Source organism: Sciurus vulgaris, assembly GCF_902686455.1.
Source record: "Sciurus vulgaris genome assembly, chromosome: 7".
Classification (NCBI taxonomy): domain Eukaryota; kingdom Metazoa; phylum Chordata; class Mammalia; order Rodentia; family Sciuridae; genus Sciurus; species Sciurus vulgaris.
In genome coordinates, this window is record NC_136467.1 from 42151871 (window position 1) to 42174121 (window position 22251).

The following is a 22251-nucleotide window of genomic DNA, read 5'->3' on the forward strand; positions in this document are numbered from 1 at the left end:
AGTTAATCCTATCAGGGGATTAATTCATCAGGGATTAAGACTCTCACAACCCAATTATTTCTCTTCTGCACCTTCTTGCATTATCTCACACATGCACTTTTGGGGGACATCTCACATCTAAACGATAACAGAGATGAATAGGAAAACATTTCCTGCCTGCCAAGATTCAGTTTACAGATACAAAAACACAAGTAATTAAACCGAAAAGCACCACTGCATTTTTGCAAGAGTAAACATGGAGATCTCCCCCAGGTCATAGCCCCCTTTCCACCTCTAGCTATGTCCCACACTGAAAGGGACCTTCTGTTTGCACAGGTGAATACCCCAGCCTGCCTGTATAGTTCTATGCACTTTGCCCCACAGATGTCCATTGGTTTTGGACACCCCATGAAACTAGGAGTCATCACACTAATGAGGGTTCATCCAGAAAGAGGCCCACTGGCTTAAGAGTAAGGATCCTTAAGGAAAAAAGATCTCAGGGGCCCAGGATCTAGAGGGTATGAGAGAAGGTACTCCAGATGGCTAAACTCTGTCCACTCCACAGATTTCTAACCCTGGGACAGTGTACTGCCAGAGAGGACTCAGTAGAACTCTGTAAAGCATAGGGTGTCCAGAAGGGTACTTGATTTCTGGTTCCTAAGAGGTGCTCACAGGCCTGTGGATTATTAAAGTGTCATCGGAACTGAAAAATATGTCAGTGTAAAGTGTCATGAAAGTTTAGAGGAGGGAAGATGTGATTCTGCTTGGAAGAGGTGATGGGAACCCCAGGAACATCTTCCCAACAAGCAGGCAAAGAAGACAGAAACATTGCTGGACCAGCATATGCAAAAGCAGAGATGAGAAAGAAAGGAGATGGGTCCACAAAAGTATAAGTAGTTCAGCTGGGAGAGAAAGAAGCAAAAAATGAATGGAAAGAGCTTGGGGAATTGATAGAAAGGCATTGAGAGGGAATATCATTAAGAGCCTTGTGAAGCTAAACTTGACATTTCTTTTCATTTTATAATCTTTAATACCAAACCTCAATAAACTCCCAACATATGGAATCAGAGATCTATTTATCAAAAATTTTTTTTAGTCATAGATGAACACAATACCTTTATTTTATTTATTTTTATGTGGTGCTGAGGATCAATCCCAGTGCCTCACAGGTGCTAGGTGAGCACTACACCACTGAACCACAACCCCAGCCCTCAACATTTTTATTCTTACTTTAATCCTTTCTTCTTTTTAAATTCTGGTTGTATTTTAATTTCTTTTGCAAATCTCCGACATCATAACATTCAACTGATCAAGGAGTATTTTTCTTTGAAATTTTTGATCCATTTACATGATATGAAACATGATATGAAACTTAAAAGTTACAACAAAAGTGATATAGGGTAAAATTTTCCCTCCTGGCTGTATCTTCCAATGACCAGTCTTCTCTCTGCAGGCAACTGGTATTTCTTCCTTGTATAGTCTTACAGAGATATTTTGTGCATATAAAAGTATAAATATTTCCTCTTAAGCAAAGAGATTTTTTTTGTTCCTAAAGAAGATGAGGAATTTCTCGTGAATGGAATAATTATGTATATTTAGGAAAATCAACTTAGCAATCATCCTAATGGCTAGACTGTTGCAAGGAGATTTTGTTGCAGGCACTTAGGAAAAGATTAGTCCAATCAAGTTGTAAGGCCTGAAATAAACAAGGATATTGGGTAGAGAGAAGCATATGGATCAGAAAAATGTTTGATAAGACAATCAATTGATCAAAGAATCTGATTAAACATAGATGCTGAGGGAGAACAAAGAATCAGAATGACTCCATACTTTCTGAATTTGATATCCAGGTTGACCCTGGTGCCATAGTAGAAAAAAACCACAGAAATAAAACAGAACTGGAGAAGAAGCTCAGGAAGGTGATGTGTTTAAATTCTCACATGAGTGTTTCCTATGGGTCACCCACGTATAATTATCAAACAGACTATTCTAAATAGGCACATAAAATTTAAGAATGTATAGTAAGACTTTTATTTGGAGTCATATGTACATGTAACCTACTCTCTTCTCTATCCCCTACTCCTTTTCCCTCCCTCAAACTCTATTTCTAAATGACTGTACCAATAAAGAAGAGGAAATGTCTGAGACTACTTTCAGTTCATTTAAGGTACCCTCCAAATTCTTACAAAGGTCACCACCAATTTCTTCATACTTAAATAGACTGTGGGAATCCTTCCTTGGATCATACTATTGTGATTGACAGTCTGTGTTTACAAAATAAAACTATAATAATTGCTATTATATTATTGTATTTGATATTTGGAACTTAGGAAATTCTCCCATGATTGAATTTTATTGGCTTAGTAGAAGTTTTCACAAATAATTTGTAGGTTGATGGAATTAAAATCGATTATAAATCTTTTTAAAAGGCATATTCCTACCATATCTTGGATCTAGTAAATCAGATTCTCTAGCATTCCAGAAGGAAGAGAAAATCTCCATTTTCAATAGGTACCTCAGCTCAAACTTTACACATTAAATTTTGAGAGCTACTGGTTTGGTCTATGTATAACAAAGCTTACAAAATTGTTTTACACCAAACATGGAAAGACGGTATTCTCCTCCAAATATTCTTTTATCAATTTTTTATGTTAAGTTTGCTTTGGAAGGGATAAATATTAAGCATGCTTTGGTAAAGGATACATTTTACAACTCACTGCAGATTCCTACGATCCCTATTTACTATGCATTCACACATTCAATGGCCAGGGAAGGATTTGAGTAGTTGAGAAGGTGCAGTTTTCCTAAAATTGTGTTCTGATACCAGCATGTTTTCTGCACTTGTTCAACCAGATCCTGACAAAGCCATACCTGTATTATATTCTTCAACTACCATTTATTCAGAGTATTATGTTTGCTTAGCTTGCATGTTCTTTACAGTTTATTCTCAAACACCATGAAAAGCAGTTGTTATAAGTAACAATGAGCAAATGAAGATTTCACCTTTATTTGTGAAAAATGTCAATAGTAGGACTGGGATTCCAGCTCTGGATTCCCAGTTGGATACCCAGGAACAGTTCTAATAAATGACAATGCAGAACTTGGAGTACGAGGATCCCTGTACTCTATACTGCTGAGACAAAGTTTTGAAATATGAAGACATAAAGTTTTATGCTTTAGATTTCAAGCACTTCTCCAAAGAAAACATCACAGTCTTATGGTGATCAAGACTGGCTATGCTTTTCAAAACTGAAGGTACTCACAAATCATCTATGAATCCTATGAAGCTAGATTCAAATTCATTAGGTCTGGGGTGGGGCCTGAATTTCTGCATCTTCATTACTCTCAAGTATTACTGATGCTGGATTATATCTGAGTGGCAAATTCCTTGATTATTTCAGAGTGAAGTCAAGGGCAATTGGTATTTTTAAAATGCTTCTAATTTAGTATTAATCACATGAGTCACCTGTTAAGTGGGCCAAATGTCCTTCTGAAAGACTGGAATGCCACTCATGGAAACATTTTGACTTCTTATTGTCTGGAAAAACACAAAATATTTCAGGCCAAGTACCTAACCATTCCAGAAAGACTCACAAAAGAGCAGAGGAAATTTCAATGGCAATGGAGGAGGGAATTGAATTTACTTGTAAATTGCAACTACCTATTACATAGAATGTAAAGTATTTTGATTTTTTTATCTGTACCAATGGGATGAATTATCATGCAAATTTCAAATTAAAATCCCATATAGTCTGTGAATCAGTACAGTATTAATACCAATTTGGTTAACAAAAGAGAGCAAGAGGGAAAAGAGTGCTATTCTTTTGTCACTGGCACCATGGTTTAGTGTAAAGTTTGAGTGTCTTCCTCATGGACTCCACAATGACATTCCTTCTTGAACAAAATGGTGTAAGACCTAGCTAGTCCAGGTCTCCTATCCTCTTCAGTAAGAACACTTCATTCAGCTCACAGGAGTCTTTCATTTATTTGTTTTTCAATGTGAATGCCTGGGATGGAGTGAGCTCCTCTGGCTGCCATCAACTCCCTTGCCTCCACTTCACCCATTCTCCCACTTGGCTCCAGACATTATTTCTGTGTAAGAACTATTTGAGGAGAATTTCTAATTGATATAAAGTTTTTAAGTTCCTAACCTACCTTGTTGTCTTAGTGGTCTTACAGTCATGACAAAGGACCACAGACTAGATAAGTTAAACAATAGGAATTTATTTTCTCATAGTTCTGGAGGTTGGAAGTCCAAGATCAGGGTAGCAGCTGGGTCAGGCTCTGATGAGAGTTCTCTTCCAGATTGCTTTCTCTTGCCTTACATGGCAGAGAAGAGGAGGGTTTTGGTGTCTCTCTTATAAAGGTACCAGTCCTTAGACTAGGGCTTCACACTTCTAAACTCATTTCTTCTTATCCCCTCAAAGACTCCATCTCCAAAACAGTCACATGGGGCAGGGTCAGCACGTCAACATATTCATATGAGGTGGGGGGACACATTAAGTTTATAGAACTTGGTAAACTGTAAGCTTAGTTAATAGATAAGCAAAGCACTTGAAGTTTACTTCATGCAATTAGAGTTGTTAAATATTTCTTTTTGAGCAACCACTGATTTTTGTCTTTCCATTTCTATCACATTTTTTAAGTAGATTAAATTCTTGACTTTTGTCATCTTCTGTACTTGTGTTTAATAGTTGTTAAATATTTTAAAATCTTGACTAAAATTTAAGTTTATTCTGAAGGTAATAACAACAAAAATGAAGTAATCTCATCACTGGCTATTACTATACATCCTTTACCTAAAGAGTGAACAAGTGATATAGAACAAATCCTATAGCTCCCAGTTCAAAAGAGGAAGAAAAAGAAAAATCAGACTTATATTCCTTTTGACATTTGGATTTAAATAGCTTATGTGATTTGAGATATTTTAACATAAAATTCGTAAGTAACTATGTCCTGCCCAATGTTCACAGGACAAGAGGCAGTTTATAAATAACAATAACAACTGAAGTTGCATCATATTCTAACAAGATGGACATAAATCAATGAACACAGATTCCCCAATTCCAGGAAGATGTTGATAGTCAGATTATGCAAATGTTTGCCTTCCACTTGTCTCCTATCACCGGTTCATAAAACATCAAGTAGCAAATGTTTTGCCTGTCAATCTGTCACTTGGAAAAGAACGTGTCATTTGTTAAGTGGGACACTTAGCTTTCATTGTTATATTTAAAGAGAGATTTAATTTGACATTTTATTCTGGAATTCAGTACTATGTCTAAGTGAATAAAATAACAATGTTTCAGGACCAGGAGGCTTTTGTTAATACCAACTGCTTCTAATGTGCAGAGGCAGAGTTTGTGCATAGAAACTGCTAACACCAAGCAGCTCCCAAAGAGTCCATCTTACCAGGCTGTGCTGAGATCACTGGCTTTGTCAGGGCTTGCAGATGTGCTGCCTACAACTTCATTAACATAATTGATTAGGAGCTAGGACATATTTAGTATTAATCAAGCTGTTTTTACTGAAGCTGATTATGCCAGTCCTCTTGATGCACTATTTTGGTCTGGAACTTCCTCAGGACTAAGTTGCAAGAAAATGGCTTTATGTATAAAGGAGAAACTTACATGTAGCACTAAATGATGCTATTTGATTTGAGGAATACAGTTCAGATTGTAGGAGTGTAAACATTTCAGTTTTAATGGTTTCAAAAAGTAGTGCTTATATATAGATTGGATTATTAAATTTGCTCACAGGAGTTTGGAAACAATTTAGAACTTTGTCAGTAGAAATCTAAAAACTCCAGAATCTTGTTATGGGTAAAAATGCTCTACACATCTGCAAGCCCTTAATAGCCTTTTTTGAGCTTTCTTAGCATTAAAAAGCAATGGTTTCTCACAGCACGTGTTGGGAAGTATCACAATACTTCTTATCTCAGACCACTCACTGTATTCTGCCCTCCTTAGTTTCATTCTTTATCAATCACATACACTTTTTGTGTGGTCTTATTGCCTTGAATCTTTGGATACAAAGGTACTAATTGTATATTACATCACTTTTTCCCTTTGTGTCCTACTCTATTTTTATAGCATATGTGCCTAGGGAAATTGTCTATGATAACTTTGAAATGATCTTACTTAATAGCCACTCCAAGGAAGTTTTTGGCTCATTGTTGTCAATTAATGTTTAATTCTGGGCATAGCTTTCCTAGAACAAACTTAGAAATGGATTTGGTGAGTCTAATATTAATTCTTAAAATCTTTCAAAAATTATTAAATTTTGAGAAAATTAATTTTCACATCTTTTGGGTGGTCTCACCAGGGCTGAAAGACCCACAGGTTCAAAAGGTCATGGGGATTATTAATTTATTATGAGTTTATGTCCCTCCCAGCAAAGAAATAATACTTTGCAACACTAGCATTAAAGGTGGTTTTAACCCATTAGTCAGCATTTCCACTAAGCACTTACCCCAAGAACTTAGGAAAAATTAGCCCCAAGCTGGTCTATATAATCCTCAGTAATTAAAAATGACAGTTTCAGGCAGTGTCACCCACTCCCCAATCACCATGAAAGGCAGAAAAACTATTTAATAAAGTTCTGGTAGAGGCAAACTTATCAGATCTGGTCCCATTCATCTTTAAACAGTAATGCTGAAAAATTTTTTTCTTTCCACCTACTCAACACAGAGCTCTCCCAAGGTCTATTTTTGTCATCAATAACTAAGGAACTAATAACTTCCACCCACAAGCAATTAATGGTCATTTCGTGTAAAATACCAGGACTTTGGTATTTTGGCACAGATGTGGACAGAAGTTAAGTTGTACTTAAATTACTTTTAATATCCCATTATATGTATGCAATTTGTAGAACTGAAGTCAATATATCAAGTCAAGTACATACTGAGCATCCTCTCATATTTTGAATAAAGTATAACTGGTGCTTATTTAGTATTGTAATTATAAATAATATTAATAATTTTCTTACTCTAGAGAGAGGACCAGTCACACTGCCCAATTTCACCTTTGATACTAATCAATTGTATGATCTTGAAACAGCAATTGACTTCCTGGGACTTCTCTGCTTTCACCTATAAAGTGTGGAGACTGAATTTAAGTAGTCCCTCAAATATCTTTGCTTTTATGTCTGAAGATTTCTTCCTTTGTTTTTTTTTTTTCCTGACTGGTGGATTGGTAATGAGCTTTCTTAGAGACAAAGTGAAGCCTCTATGGCTTTGCCAACAGCCACTGTGGAGGTAAAAAAGTATGGTTATGGCTTTGATAAAGATAAAGATGTTGAATATGTTTTGTTGGAGCAATGGGTAATACTATGAAGCAATGTTTAGTGAAATATGAAACTGAGTTGTACAGATCATGAAGATTATAAAAGTTAGGAGGAAGATGAGATATGAACTAGGTGAGGCCATGTATTGAAACCACAAGACCTATATTGGGTCATAAAAAGTAAGTTAGTTGGATTGAGGTAGATTCAGAGGAGAAAGAAGCATCATACAAAATTTAATATGATAATTTTTTACCACAGGATGCATCAGAGGACAATGTTCTACAGGAGCTAGTAATGTTTTATTTACAATTCTATTAAACTGAGAACTTATCACCTTGGCTCTTCAGTGAGATATATCATGAGAAGCAAAAAAACCATAAAATAATAAAATAGAAATTTGGCCTCACTTCTTATTTCACTCACTCTATGACACAATAGGTTTTAGTAGGCAAATAAAATATTTTTTCTTAGATTTGTGGTAAAATAAGCTCACACCTTTCAGTGATTTTTGATGGAATGAACCTTTAGTTATAAATTTTTATAAAATGTCTAAACCAAACTACATTTAGTACCTACTTAACTCAGAAAGTTGCTAAAGAGACTAAATTAAATAATGCATATAACAATGCATTTCTTTGCTGATAGGAATGTATTAGTTGCCGTTATTATCATTTTTACATCAGAAAATTTCTTAGATTATAGCAAATCATTAATTTGTATGGTTTTTTAAATTAGTGTCTATCTAAGATAATAAATCAATTGCACTTATGAGATTGGTCAGTATACCTGAAATTCTGTATGGTGTTTAGTACAGGACTGGAGTTGTATCCTGAAAGACTTTATACACACCTTCTCATACTTTTTACACTTCCTCTCAGATTGTGAACTGCTTACACAGTTAAGCAGAGAGTAGTATGGCTTGGTTTTCATGTTAGAGCATTGTGTTATCTATAAAAGAGATGAATTGTTGAGGAGTGGGTTTGAAGATTTGGAGGATAAGACAAATTTAGGAGACAACTACTCATGGGGAAAAATTATGCTACTGTTGTTCTAAAGAATCACATTTTACCCTAGAAACAACTTCAAGCCTTGAATGTAATGTAATCATTTCACAAAGATCAGAGAATCAAGTAAATTGCCTAAGATAGCACAGATCTAAAAATGATATAATTGCAATTGGAAGCCAGGTGTTTCCTAACAAGGCTTAGTCTATTTCTATTATCTAAGAATGGCAATTAAATGTTAGGGCTAAGCATAATTGCTAAAGTTCTTATCTGACTTGGGTAAATGAATGGTATTAAGAAAAAGAACAGGTTTGGAAAGATAATAAAGAGTTCAATTTTGGGCTCGCTGAATGTATCAGGGTTCCTGGGACACTCAAAGGTGTGATTAAGAGTTTAATGAATGAAATATTTATTAAAGTTTGAGCAGGGTTATAGTGGAGCACCCCAGGGTTAACACAAGCAGGAGGCCCTTATCAACCCTAATCTGAAGAGGTAGGGGATGGAATTGGGGTTTTTGTCTCAAAAAGCCTTGTAACTTAGTAAAGAGATGCCCCAACCAAACAATGTTGTGTCCTTCAGTGGGGAACACACTCACCCACCAATGCTCTATAAAATGGTGTACATAGAATTCTCAATGACATAGAGGAAGTTAGGGAATAAATGCCCATTTCTCTCTCTCTTTCTTTCCCTCTCTCTCTCTCTCTCTCTCTCTCTCTCTCTCTCTCTCATTTTCTTCTCTATTATCTCTTGATGTTGCACCATAGGTCAAAATAACCCGAATACAAAGATCTTTAGGATTGTTTAACACAATCCATAGAGGTCAAAGTGGAGACTGGACCTGGTGAGAAAATTGAAGACTAGGCCACGTCAGGGAGTATTTTTACCTTGGATCACACAAGTCACTTCTAGTGGACAGCTGAATATTGTTGGGGTGTCAGGAGTTCACAAATGAGGGAAATACAGTTAATGTAGTCATAAACTTAGCACAGCATTTCCTGAAGAATGTTATAAGAAACTATTTTTATGATATTCTTGGAAGAAAAACATTTTTATGATAAAATATTTTCAGACAGCATTATATCTACTTCCTGGACATTCAGAACACACACTTGTATCTACCAATGGATCCAGGAAACATTCTGGATTAAAATAATTCTGCTTAATGTTTTTAACCCAGTGATTCCCATTTTGTGTGTGTATGTGTGTGTGTGTTTCTTGATCACAGAAACATTTCCGTTCTTAATAACACTTGTCAATCTCCCAAGGAACAATTGAGCTTAAAAACATTTGGTACAAATATACTAGAATAGTAGGCCCACCATGAATATAGGTGAACCTGTTTAGTATACAGTCTAACTTGATTTAAAAACGGTTAATAAAATCACACATACATTTCTAAAATAAAGCATATCAAATGGCCAACAGATATATCCAAAAGAAGTCCACCAACACTACTCATTAGGGAAATGCACATCAAAACCAAGTGAGATGTCATCTCACTCCAGTAAGAATGGTTCTTATCAAAAAGACAAAAGACAAGTGCTGGTAATGCTGTGGAGAAAAGGGAACCCTTGTACACTGTTGGTGGGAGTGTAAATTAACACAGCTGGAAAACCATACGGAGGTCCTTCAAAAATTAAAAATTGAGTACCATGTGATTCAGAAATTCCATTTTTGGTTATTTATCCAAAGGAAAAGATATCAGTATGTTGAGTGACACCTGTGCCCCTATGATTGTTGAGGCACTATTGGCAATAGCCAAAATATGAAACTAACATAAGTGTCCATCACCAGGTGGATGGATAAAGAAAATGTGGCCCATATACACAAGGAAATAATTGCTTCGACCATATAGGAATGGTGTGCTTCCACTCTTGTGGTCAAGGAGTGGCACCCAAGTTGAAGGAAACACAGTAAAGGAGAATGTTGAAATCACAGCCAGCATTCTACCTACTTGCTCATTCATAAATTTTATGCTGGATTTTTTTAAGAAATAGATTTTTTCCTGCATTTTGTCTTATCTGAGTGAATGAGATATTTTAATTGTTTTTCACTGTGGAATTCAGATTGAAACGCTTTTTCTTTTTGCCCTTAAACTTTTCTCATAAAACATTTTATGAAATACAAGTAGTTTCTTTCAAAGCTCTTGTTTACAAATACTGGCTTTTCTTTATAAAATATCTATCTGCTTCTGTATTAGCTTGATATAAGTGCCTTTTTCGTACTATAAGTTGTTGCAAATCACGTTATTTTTTCTGTCTATAATCAATGAGAAAAGTGGTCGCATCTCTTTTGGCCAAATCTCTTTTGGCCAAATGGAGTAAAGAATCTTAGCAATTATTCATTCAGTAGAGGCAGGGGTATGAAAAATGAAATGGAATGAAAATAGACATCATTATCCTATGTATATGTATGATTACACGAATGGAATGAATCTACATAGTGCACAACCATAGAAACGAAAGGTTGTACCCCATTTGTGTACAATGAATCAAAATGTAATCTGTAAGAATAAAAAAAATAATAAAAGAAAAAGAAAAAGAAAAAAGAATAATGGATGCTGACTTCAATTAAGTGAGGATTTTTTCAAAAACATTTTTAATCTACCACAATAGATATTATAATATGAAAAATAAAGGTATAAAAATATGCCAAATATTTGGTATAATCTACAAGAGGTGGAAAAATTTATTTATTGGTGTAATTATTACTTAAAATAAACCCAGATTTGACATTTACATTATTACAACTTGAAAAATTGAATTTTTAGAATGGGCACTTGTTTCCATTTAAAGAATTAATGTCCACTAGGGATAGTTTTAAAGATTGAAAGATCTCAGTTGAGAATCAACTTATAAATATGTCAAATATGCTAGTAACTTTTGGTAATTTTAAAGTCAAATCATATTGTAAAATTATTATTGAGTCTTTCTAATATATTAATTAAATCAAATCCAAACTTCTCGAGGACCTGTTATAAAAATGACAATATCTTTGAAATGGTACTTTAAAGTAATGTATATTTTGACTTTGAGTCAACTTTTTCTCTGAACACCAATAATTTAGTCATGAGAAGGAAAAGCTCAGTTTTCTAACATAGGCATTCTTGACATTTTAAATGTAATAAAGTACTTTCACCATCCATTTCCAATTACAGACAAATGTATAAAAAGCATATAGATAAATACAAGTGTAATGTTATCTAAATAACACGATGTTGAAAATGAAAAGCTATTAGTAAAGAATCTTGTATTTATGTTTTCCTTACCCTTGTAAAAAACACATTGCAAAAGTTCACAATATTATCTTGAGCAAGCAATGATACTGCCTAAAAATTTAAAAGGTTAAAAGAAATTTTCATGAATCTCCAAATAGCAACATCTATTACCAAACAAAAAAGAGCAACTATTCATTACAGTTATTCAAAGAGACAAGTGCATGGGACTGAAAGTATCTCACTTGAGTACAAGTCAAACAGACTTATTGAGCATTTGCTTTCTAAAATGTGAAAACCCTAAGTGGAAGAATAAAATCCAGCATATCCTATTGCCCACAGAGGTTGTCTTAACTGTTTCACATCTATATTGAAAGAGAAAAAGAATAGTTGTGGCAGCCTTCATCTTTCTCAACATAATCCATCCAAGATTAATGCAATCACTCACCAAAAACCTTTTTAGCATTTTAAAAAGGTTTTAGGGAAATCTACCTTATCCATTTTAAATATTAGGTTTAATTAATAAATGTTAAGTTTAATTAACATTTTTGCAATTTAAAGTATAGTAAATAATGTTTCTCTTTGCATTCCTTTTTGCATAATAAATTCAGAAATGGAACAGAATTGTCCTTAGGTCAAAGAATTTTATTATGACTGAGCTGAAATGTAAGTCTGACAATGAGCATGCAAATGGTTGTGCTTCTTTTCTGCCCTCGTCTTAGTTTGAAAATTCTTTTTTTGTTTGTTTGTTTGGTTTTTGTTTTAGTTGTAGGCGAACACAACACCTTTATTTTATTTTTATGTGATGCTTAGGATCAAACCCAGGGCCTCACGCATGCTAGGCAAGTGCTCTACCACTGAGCCAGAACCCCAGTCCAGTTTGCAAATTCTTGATAGAGTATCTACCTAAAGATTCACTTTCTATACTGTAGGGAGAGAATGAATTTTGTGTTCATCCTTAGATTTGAATTCTCACTCTGTCATTTGCATAATTTGTAAAGTTTGTCAAGTTACTCGCCTTTCCTCAGTCCATCTTCTCACCAGTTACAGAAAATATGGACTTTAACCTGAGGACTTAGTATATCCTGATTTTATGTAAGATCATGTACATTATTTTATTGGTGTAATTTCTTTTTGTCTTGAAGTTATTGTGATTCTAGCCAAAACTAAAACTTGTTTCTAACCTTGCTTTGACTGTACAAAATAAGTAGTTAATTGAGATCGTTCTCTCTTTTCATTAAAAAAAAAAAAAAAAGTATCCTGAACAATTTAGATCTGGAGTGCGCAGGACACTTACTTCATGAAGGATGTGATATCACTTAAGAGTTCTCAGCCTGTATCTGCAAGGCATGAACTGTCACTGTGTACCTCAATGCCTGCAGCTGGCACTGGTGATAACACATGCTGTACTTCCTCCAGGGTCAGTGCCCGCACACCATTTGAGATTCCATCTGAGGTTACTCCCTACAGGAACAGCTTTCTCCCTTCACTCAGTCCTCTTGGGTGTGGGTCTTCTGCTAGCTCCCACACACTTCTCATAGTCCTAACAGTAATTGTGAACTTTCTCACATCTTATTCTCACACCTGAAGCTCTTGGAAGGAGTCTTTATTAAAACTAGACCCTGCAAGTCGTTTGACATAGGTTAAATGAACATTTGTTGATTTAAGTGACAAAATTGTTGATATAAAAGTCTCTGGGTAGTCACTGAAAAGTGCTATAGAATTTCTGGTTGTTGCTAGTTTGTTGTTAGCTCAGAGATGATGTGGTTCCTAAGAATAATTCAGCTATCACTAAAGAAAAATCAAGGCTAAATAAATAAATGAAAAAACAAATGGATTCAGGCTCCGAAAGGCCAGATAATTTAGGTGAAGTCTCGGTTTAGAGAACTTTGCTGACATAGCAATCTAATTATAATGTAAAGGGAGGTACTCTCACTATGATTCTACAATGTTTCATTCCTTTAAGAATCCCCAATAAAATTTAGAGGAAATATTGGGGGGGGAATAAAAAAGAATAATTTTATTGAGTTATTATTAATTTTTTTATTCTAAGTCATCTTCCTTGCAATATGATTACAAAATCCAATGGGTCGATTGATACTACCCAGCAACAATCAAGTTCCTCTTAAGTTCCTCAGAGTCATATAACTTTTCTGCTTAATACCTCTCAGTGGTCTTCATATTCCTGTGAAGTGAAGAATTCATAGCATGAACAACAGCATTCTCAGGCCTGGCCTTGCTACAGCTCTGGCCTCTAAGCTCTGACCTCTAAGCACTCTCCTCCTGAGTTTCCCAGTCCAGCTACACTTATTCCCATGTTGTTATTGTTGTTGTTATTGTTGTTGTTGTTATATATCTAGCATGCTCTTACTTAAAGGTCTTGGCAGACATTTTTCCTCTGCCGAAAAGTTCTAAACCCAAAGATTTCCCTGTTTTCTCAAACACTATCCATTAAGATTTACCCTTGATTCACCCTAAAACAAAACAAAACAATGCCATCTCCTATCCTTTAATTACCTGAACTCTTAAACCAAGCTTTATTTTTTCCTAATCCTTACCATTACCTGACATTGCATACATATATACATATTCATTTTAAGCCTCTCAGTTGGAATTTTTTCTTGCTTAAAAAATTGTAAGCCATTTAAAATCCACAAAACATGCAATAGCTATTTACAACTCTGAAGCTTGTATTTGTTCCCAGCAAAATCAAATTATAAATGCAAGATGGTGCATATTTCATTTGAGAAATAAGGAATAAAGAGGTGAAAGAGGTCTTAAATACATTGTATTAATTTCCCTACATTTTATTGTTAAAGACAGAAGATGTTTTACTTACAGTTACATAAAGCAATTGCTACTGATAATAGCAGAATTGAGACAAATTTATTCTCTTTAATACAATGTTTCTTTATAATATGTTTATTTCTCCATGTAAATATTTTTCCTTAAGTTCCAAATTTAAAAAATTCTAGTCACAGAATTTTTGGATATAGAAAAAGAAGAATTAATTTGAATTTACTCAAATATATCAATAAGTGTTATATCTGGAAAAATTACTGAATTGTATGAGGTCAGACTTTTATTACTTATAGAATATAGTAGAAGCTAGTTATTTCTATCATTCTATTCTGAAGATCCACTCTATTCTCTATACCAGGCAGTTTAACTCAGTCATCTCCATACCCCACAATGAGACAGCAGGGTAGATTTTATTAACCTCACTTTTCAAATGAGGAAAATGCAATGTGGCATGTGACAACACATTGCTCAATATCACACAGCCAGGAAGGGTCAGGGACCGAATCCATACCAAGGTCATCATGTTTTTTTCTCTTGTCCCACATCTCTATAGATAAAATTGGGAAAACTCTAATAATCACTCATGTAATTCAGCTTATCTGCTTCCATGCAATTTTCCATGCTGGGTTCCAGGCCAATCTCTGTCACTCTAGAGAAACAAGGTGACAGTGACAAGGAATGTTAGAATGTTATGAGAGAAACTACTCCTTATTTACTTGACTGGAACCAAGGATACATCAATCCTGGCCATAGAGTGTTGGAAGAAAAACACTCAACTGACATGCAGAATCTGGATAATCACACTATAAGGCAGGAGAGAACAAAACCTGAGACAAAAATGAAACAACTTGCATTTGTTTCCTCGTTTTGCTAGGAACTGGCATCTTAGAAAACTTTACAACTGTAATTAACTATTATGCGTTTACTGGCTTTGAGACAGCATAAAAACATTTAAAAGGAAGAGAAAAGCCCATTGTAAGGGTTTAGAAAGTAAAAAAGTAAGTCGTTTAATTTTTCTTTCATCTGATGTTAATTTATGCAGAAGCTAATAACATGTTTGTTGGCTCAGAGCTTCCTGCTGTAGAGAGGATTTCTCTCTTAACCAGACTTCCCTATGATCTCTGCCAGATAAATCCATCATCTCAAGGCTTATGACACTTTTGCCAGAGAGAGGCAATATGCTGATAAGTTCGCATCCTATAGACACATTTAATTGCTAACTCTTGGAAAACCAGTGGTGTTAAATGCTCTAATCCTTCTCTGTTGCAAACAGAACAGCAAACAAATTGGAAGAGAGAGTGAAGACCGAGTATGGTATGTGAGTGCAGAGTCACATGGGAAAGGGAGAGAACTGTTGACAGTGGAGGGAGAAAAATGTCAGGGAAGGAGAGTTTTCATAAAGAAGCACGGGCCACTTTTATATCCAACTAGCATATAATTAAATTGTTATGTCTTCTATAAATGAAAAATTTAATTCCACTGCTGCCAAATCACCCACAAAACACAGACAACAGTGCTTGAAGAAATGCAGATTCTTCAGAAGTTGATGTTTTAAATGAAATTCACTGTGAATAAAGTAAGTCCCATAATGACAGCTTAAAGGTCTAATTCATAAAAATGTTATTAAAGTACATTATTTATACCTGCTTTTTGTGGACTTCTGCTCTTATTCATGACTCTTACAAGTGTATGACTGTAATCACAGGGAGAATGTGTAATGGAAGCATTAATTCAATCTGGAACAAGGCAAGAATACTGTATTGCCACAATAAAATCCCAGCTATATTAATTCAAAGGAGAGAATTTATTGCACAAGAGCATTCTCTTAAAAAAAATGAAAAGAATGACTTCCACCTTATGGCCTCAATAGCTACTATGATTCTGAGGTTCAGTATAAGATTGACTAATTGGCACAGACTTTTCAAAGGAATATTTATTCATCTACATTTTGAAACTGAGAGATTTGATTCTGTATTGTGATCTCATGGTGACTAAGGCATTGACATTTAGTATGGGCTAAAAAAATTTGCAAGTGATCTATAATGTAATTAACCCCTTTCTGATGTCTGACATCAGATAGCAATGTTTAGCAAATGCCTGTTCAGTTGCCTGTCATATTCATTTATTTAGATGAGATGAAAAACATCCTGCTACATAAAATTTCTTCCAAAGAAACTAAATGTAATGATGCTTAAATCAAAAGTATTTTTATTCTGAATTTTAGCATGATTTGCATATTTAATATAGCTAAACATTTAGGAAAAGGAAAAGCAGAATTCAATTGGTTTTACTTCTGACTCTAAAATCATCAAACTTTGACTTCTTGACTTTTTACTTATTGGTTGAGCAGCAACAGTATAGTGTAGACATAATTAGACAAAGTGTGAATATATTTCTCCCTACAACACTAGATTCTCTCTAGGAGTTTTGAAAAGGCACTCTTTATAAATTATACTTTCAACTCTAAAAGAAAGCGTTGTCTTTGATCTTGTAGGTAAAAAGCTCTAAACCTAAGGGAATGAATTAATTCCTGTTTTTAATAAGATGCAGTCATTAGTGGACAACTTAAGCATTCATCTCAGAACTACACATTGAATTTCCTTAACATAGTAACACTTATTAGAGTTCTGGGTAATGGAAATCTTTGAATACACCTATATCTAAAATGACAGACAAATGGCAAATGGCAAAGATGCAGGTGTTCAAATATAGGGTAAATAACCCTGCTAATCTAAGATAAAAATCAGTCAATTGCCAACATTATCCATACTTATCACTGCCTCAAATCTAAAATCACTGAACACTCCACTCAACGACTATGATTAGCACACAATTCTGTGATGTGAAATAACTGCTTACCAGAAAAGTGTCCGGGGGATGTCCAGTTGTTACATGATCATGGCTGAGTAGCACTTGAGGTTCCCTCTTTGCCTCTCAGACAGAGACTTACTCAGATTTTGGAAAGAGTGATGTTCCATGAAATTTAGGGGTACCACACAGTTCTGCATGGCACCCAGACCTACTTCAAACTCTGAATGAAAAGATTGTCTGAGAACTCTCGCTGATACAACCACTCAGAAAGGTCAGTAGAAGTTATGTCCCCAACACACTGCCAGACAAATGTCACCCAGCTATAAATGCCTGTTGACAAAAGCCAGATTTGAAAAACAACTAAATCAAAATAGGTATCGTTAATGGTCTAATATATCATTTCTAACATTTTAATTTTCTATATCAATATCTTACTTAAGGCACTGAACAAAGAACTGTTTGGCTCAGAAAGCTCAAACTCTCTAGTTCATGATTTGTAAACATTAGCAGCCTAAAATGTTATGCATTTATTGTGAGCCAGGCACCACACAGAGAACTTGGTAAACATTATCTACTTTGAGGAAGGTACTGTTATTTTACAAATGAGGAAAATACTGCTTAGTGAGGTTCAATCACTTGTTGAAAATCACAAAGCTGTCCAGAGGCAGAATTGACTTAACAGTAATTCCTTGTTCCAATGCTGGTTTTCCTTTTGTGCTAAATTTTCCTAAAGGAAATATTTTACATTTCTTCTCTAGAAAAAGAAGGAGAGAAGAAAGCTGAGAAGAAAGTTATTTCTGAAACAAAAAAGAAAGGTAAAGACTTTAAAAACTAACTCATAAATTAATTAGTATCTGTTTACATGCTACTGGTAAAGCTATTTTTTCCTGGGAATGAAATTCACTTTGTGATTTTATTGTCATAGTTATTAACAAACCTTCTTGACTTTGTAAATGTTCAAAATAGAGTTGAAATTGATTAAAACTTTAATAAGAAAATTCAAGCCTAAATACTTTTAAAAATTACTCTTGTTGGATTATTCTTTTCATTTTTAGAAACTGCTCAATTTTAATTCATTGATTCATTTGACTATATATGTTGATATGAAGATGATTATTCAAATAATTTTATTTAATACAATAATCCATCATAGGGCAGAATATTTTATGGAGTGGGAAGTAAATATTTGAATGGTTTGAAATTTTTTTTTCTTTCTTCATTGTTTTCAAATCATTCATTTGATATCTCCAAGTGAGTTTCAGAGATTTCAGAGTTCCTAATATGCTTCCGGTGACCCCCCTAGCTCAAGGGACATTCAGTATATTCCTTTTAATATGCTTTAGAAAAAATGATTTGATTCTACCATAATTCTTCCATAATTAATTATAGCATTTAATGCTTATACTTTTATGAAATATTTCTTTCCTATATAAAAAATTTGTCCCTTCTTGGAGAAAAAGCACACCTAAGCCATTTGTCTGTTGGGAAGGTGCTAGTTCACTCATACTTGACATAACTATGGCTCTGATGCAGGATTCCTTTATACAAGATGAACTGGATGCCTAATAGCACTCATGCATGTCCTGAAATATATGAAAGTAAATAGGTAGTGGTTTAGAATTTTCTTATCTTAACTGCAGAAAAAGAAGATGCCAAAAAGAAAAGTGAGAAGGAAACTGCCGTTGACATGAAAAAGAAAGGTATTTTAATTTTTTTTTTGTTTGTTTGTTTTCTTACATTATGTTCAAGATGTCTGTTTCATGAAAAAAGTCTTACTGCCAGGCTGGAGATGTGGCTCTGTGGTAGAACACTTGTGAAGTGTTGTGAACCTGGTTGGGTTCAATCCCCAGTACCACCTTGCTGTAATATGTCCAAACTCTATACGGATTATTGAATCCACTCATGTGAAGACTGTCAGAGCAAAAATATGAGCTAGCTAGAGCAAGTTAGACAAGGCAGACATTATTCAAGGCTGTTAGAATAGTGGGAGAGTCTAGAACTCCCTCTGAACTCAACTTCGCTGAGAAAACAGGAGTAGTTAGAGCTGAAATAGGAATCTTCAATCACCCACATTTGCCAATAGGCCTTACTCTGAGGAAAAGTAAACTTCCTCTCTGTTTAGGAGAGAAACTGGGAGATGGCACTACCTTCTCTTCATGATATTTATTTATTTATTTTTGGTATCAGGAATTGAACCCAGGGACACTTAACCATTGAAACACAATCCTAGTCCTTTTGTTTTTCACATTGAGACAGGGTCTTGATAAGCTGCTTAGGACCTCGCTAAGTTGCTGAGGCTGACTTTGAACTTGTGATCCTCCTGCCTCAGCTTCCTGAGTCTCTGGGATTATAGGAGTGTGCCACTGCACCCAGCTCCATGATTATCTTTCTAAGACCTGGTTCTCAGATCTTTGAGAAAGGCATACCTGTGTTGTAAAACTCAAAAGATTTATATCTTGCAGGGGCAAAGAAAGAATTTACAATGCCAAATTTTGTAAAGTAAATGCTCTAAGAAAAGGACAGTCAGGCAACCGAGATAAGGAAGAAGACTATCTGAAGTCAGCCAAGCTGAGAGCCATCTTGGTTATGATATAATACAAAGACAAGAACTGCATAGTATAAACATATATATATATATACACATATATATATAAAGAGATCTATCTATCTATCTATCTATCTATCTATCTATCTATCTATCTATCTATCTATCTATCATCTATCATCACTTTGCAAAGGATAAGAAGCCAAGAAAGAACAATGCACCTCATTAGGAAATAGGGTTATTCAGCTGTTTAAGAGCTTAGATTTTTGTTCTACATCTAGTTTTGTTTTTATTCTGGCACAGACATGAATGTCGGCTTCTATTCAAGTAATGCTTAATCTATGTGGAAAAAAGTTGTCATCTCAAGTAATATGGTTAGGAGATAAGTATTCACACCCCAAATATTTCCTACACTATGTCAGTGATTCTTGAAATTCTACTATTAGTGTCATTCCATCCCTTTGAGTTATGAGGGAATTCTCTTCCATTACAATGCAAATCTCCTAGGGCCTGTGTGTATGGGGTAAGAACTAATTCCTCTCAGGTATTAGCAACTTCAAGTAAATGAAATTTCCAAATCTTCTCCATGTAGTGGTAAATGGAAAATGACGCCTTAGAAAATGAGGCGGTATATAAGCTCACATGAGGGAGCAGTCGAAGGGAACTTCAAGGTAGGACATTGGCTAGAGAGAGCAAGCAGGCTGGATGGCATCAGTAAAATCCTTATCTTACTCCTTCGTAATAATTTATGTGGCAAACAAGATGGTAGTAAAAAAACACAGGATGCCAAATTAAGTCACAATTCTTCTTAGTAAATAACAAACAGGAATGACAGCATGTTCCTGGTATACTGTAGCTAGGGTACAACATATAAAATACTAAAAATTGTGTGATTATAAAATGATAAGGAGAAATAGCCAGTCATTCTGCAGGTCTGGGAGTTGCCAATTACTTTTCACTCCAATTTCTATTATTAAGAATACATTGCTTTAGCTTATTGCGTTCAATTATTAATTTTACTTTAAACTTACTTTATTTTCCTGGTGAAATATGTCTTAAGAAAGGAAAAACACAGTTCTGACCATATGATGAGACTGAGAAACTGGTTGCTTAGGTCAGTGGATCTGTGATGTTATATGTCTGGGTGGTGAAGATAGACAAGGTTCTTCTGCCTGGGCCATCAGCTTTGCTAAATGATTTGTAGAAGAAAGTTTTGAGTTGTAACCCTCAAAGCATTTGTCATTATGCATGCAAATACAAAATCAGAAAGAAAATTGTTTTGACCAAACTCCTCAATTGTGTGTGTGTGTGTGTTGTTTTGATTTTGTTTTAAGTTTTCTGGGGGAAAGGCAAAACATGTTAATATGCAATGAATGATGGGAAATTCTGATACTTCCATGCAACTGGAGACCTTTGCTGTTTGCCTGGCCTTTATGTCGAAGTGAGGTTGTGCAGGACTTGCTTGAGGACTGATTATGCCAATATCACTTCCTGCAAGGCCAGTGCTCAGCCAGTGAAGTTCAGACCACAGTGGACCTCTGTGCAGCATATCTAAGGGGGGCTGCACAGCAGGGATTGCAAAACATATTTGTCCTTCTTGAAACCAGTTTTCTTTATGTTAAGTTTGTCATTTTAATGTTTGGTTATATAAAATATCATTGGTGCTTTCAAATTAGTTCAATTTCCTAATGGGAATATGAATGATTTAATAAGTTGCTTAAACATCTTTAGCTCTCTAATACTCAAAATCGAGTGCGTTGATGTGTGTGCACCTGTGTGTGAGTTAATTAATATTGTTTTTTAATGTTTCTTTTCAGAGTTCAAAATTCTCCAATTGTATTTTCATGTGACAGCAATATAAATTAAAAATAGCCATTCTTAAGCTGATTATGAAAGTAGTAAAGGTTTATAGAGATAATGAGAGAATTGAGTATAATGAGATCTTGAAGAGCCAGGGCACATATGTCATTTCTTCCTAAAATAGTAAAAGAAATATGGCAGAGCATATGATCTCACTACTGTAACCTAAATAGTAGCAAATCTGCAAGGCATAAGATAATTCTAAAAGCTTATTTAATATATAGGTGTTATATTTATTTGTATTACTTTTATAATTGATGTGATCAAATAGTATATAGACTTATTTGTTATACTACATTTTATGACACTTATGATATTAAGTAGATGCAAAAGAAGCTAAGAAATCAAATTTTATTGACTGATAAACACCCCTCTAATACTTGAAACTAGCAAATCACACTTTGCTAGTGATCTGTGTTAGGGAAAATGTGAATGGAGTTTTACGCAAAATTGTTAGCTTCTTGATTAATAATAGTTGAAACCAAGTAATTGCTACATAGTGGTTAATTATAATAATCTCTTATTTAGCATGTATTGAAAAGTACACATAAAAGTAAAAAATATACCACTTTAAAAGTTTGTGTGAAACAAAAAATAGAAAAATCATGGGAATATTTTTGCCACATTAAAGGTATGTTTCCACCTGAAGGATTGCCATTAAAAAGTAAAGGAAATAAAAATTTAAAAATATCTCCCCATGTTAGTGTTGGACTTAGGTGCAAGACATACCAAACACTCTAGTTTACATAAACTAT

The 22251-nt window shown here is 34.6% G+C and overlaps 1 protein-coding gene across 1 annotated transcript in view; it reads left to right on the forward strand.

Annotated features, from left to right (window-relative positions):
• Positions 1–22251, forward strand: part of TRDN (triadin) — a 441243-nt gene that overhangs the window by 151988 nt on the left and 267004 nt on the right. The window contains 2 exon segments of the mRNA XM_079147356.1: positions 17850–17906; positions 18732–18791. Coding sequence (XP_079003482.1) covers positions 17850–17906; positions 18732–18791 — 117 coding nt within the window.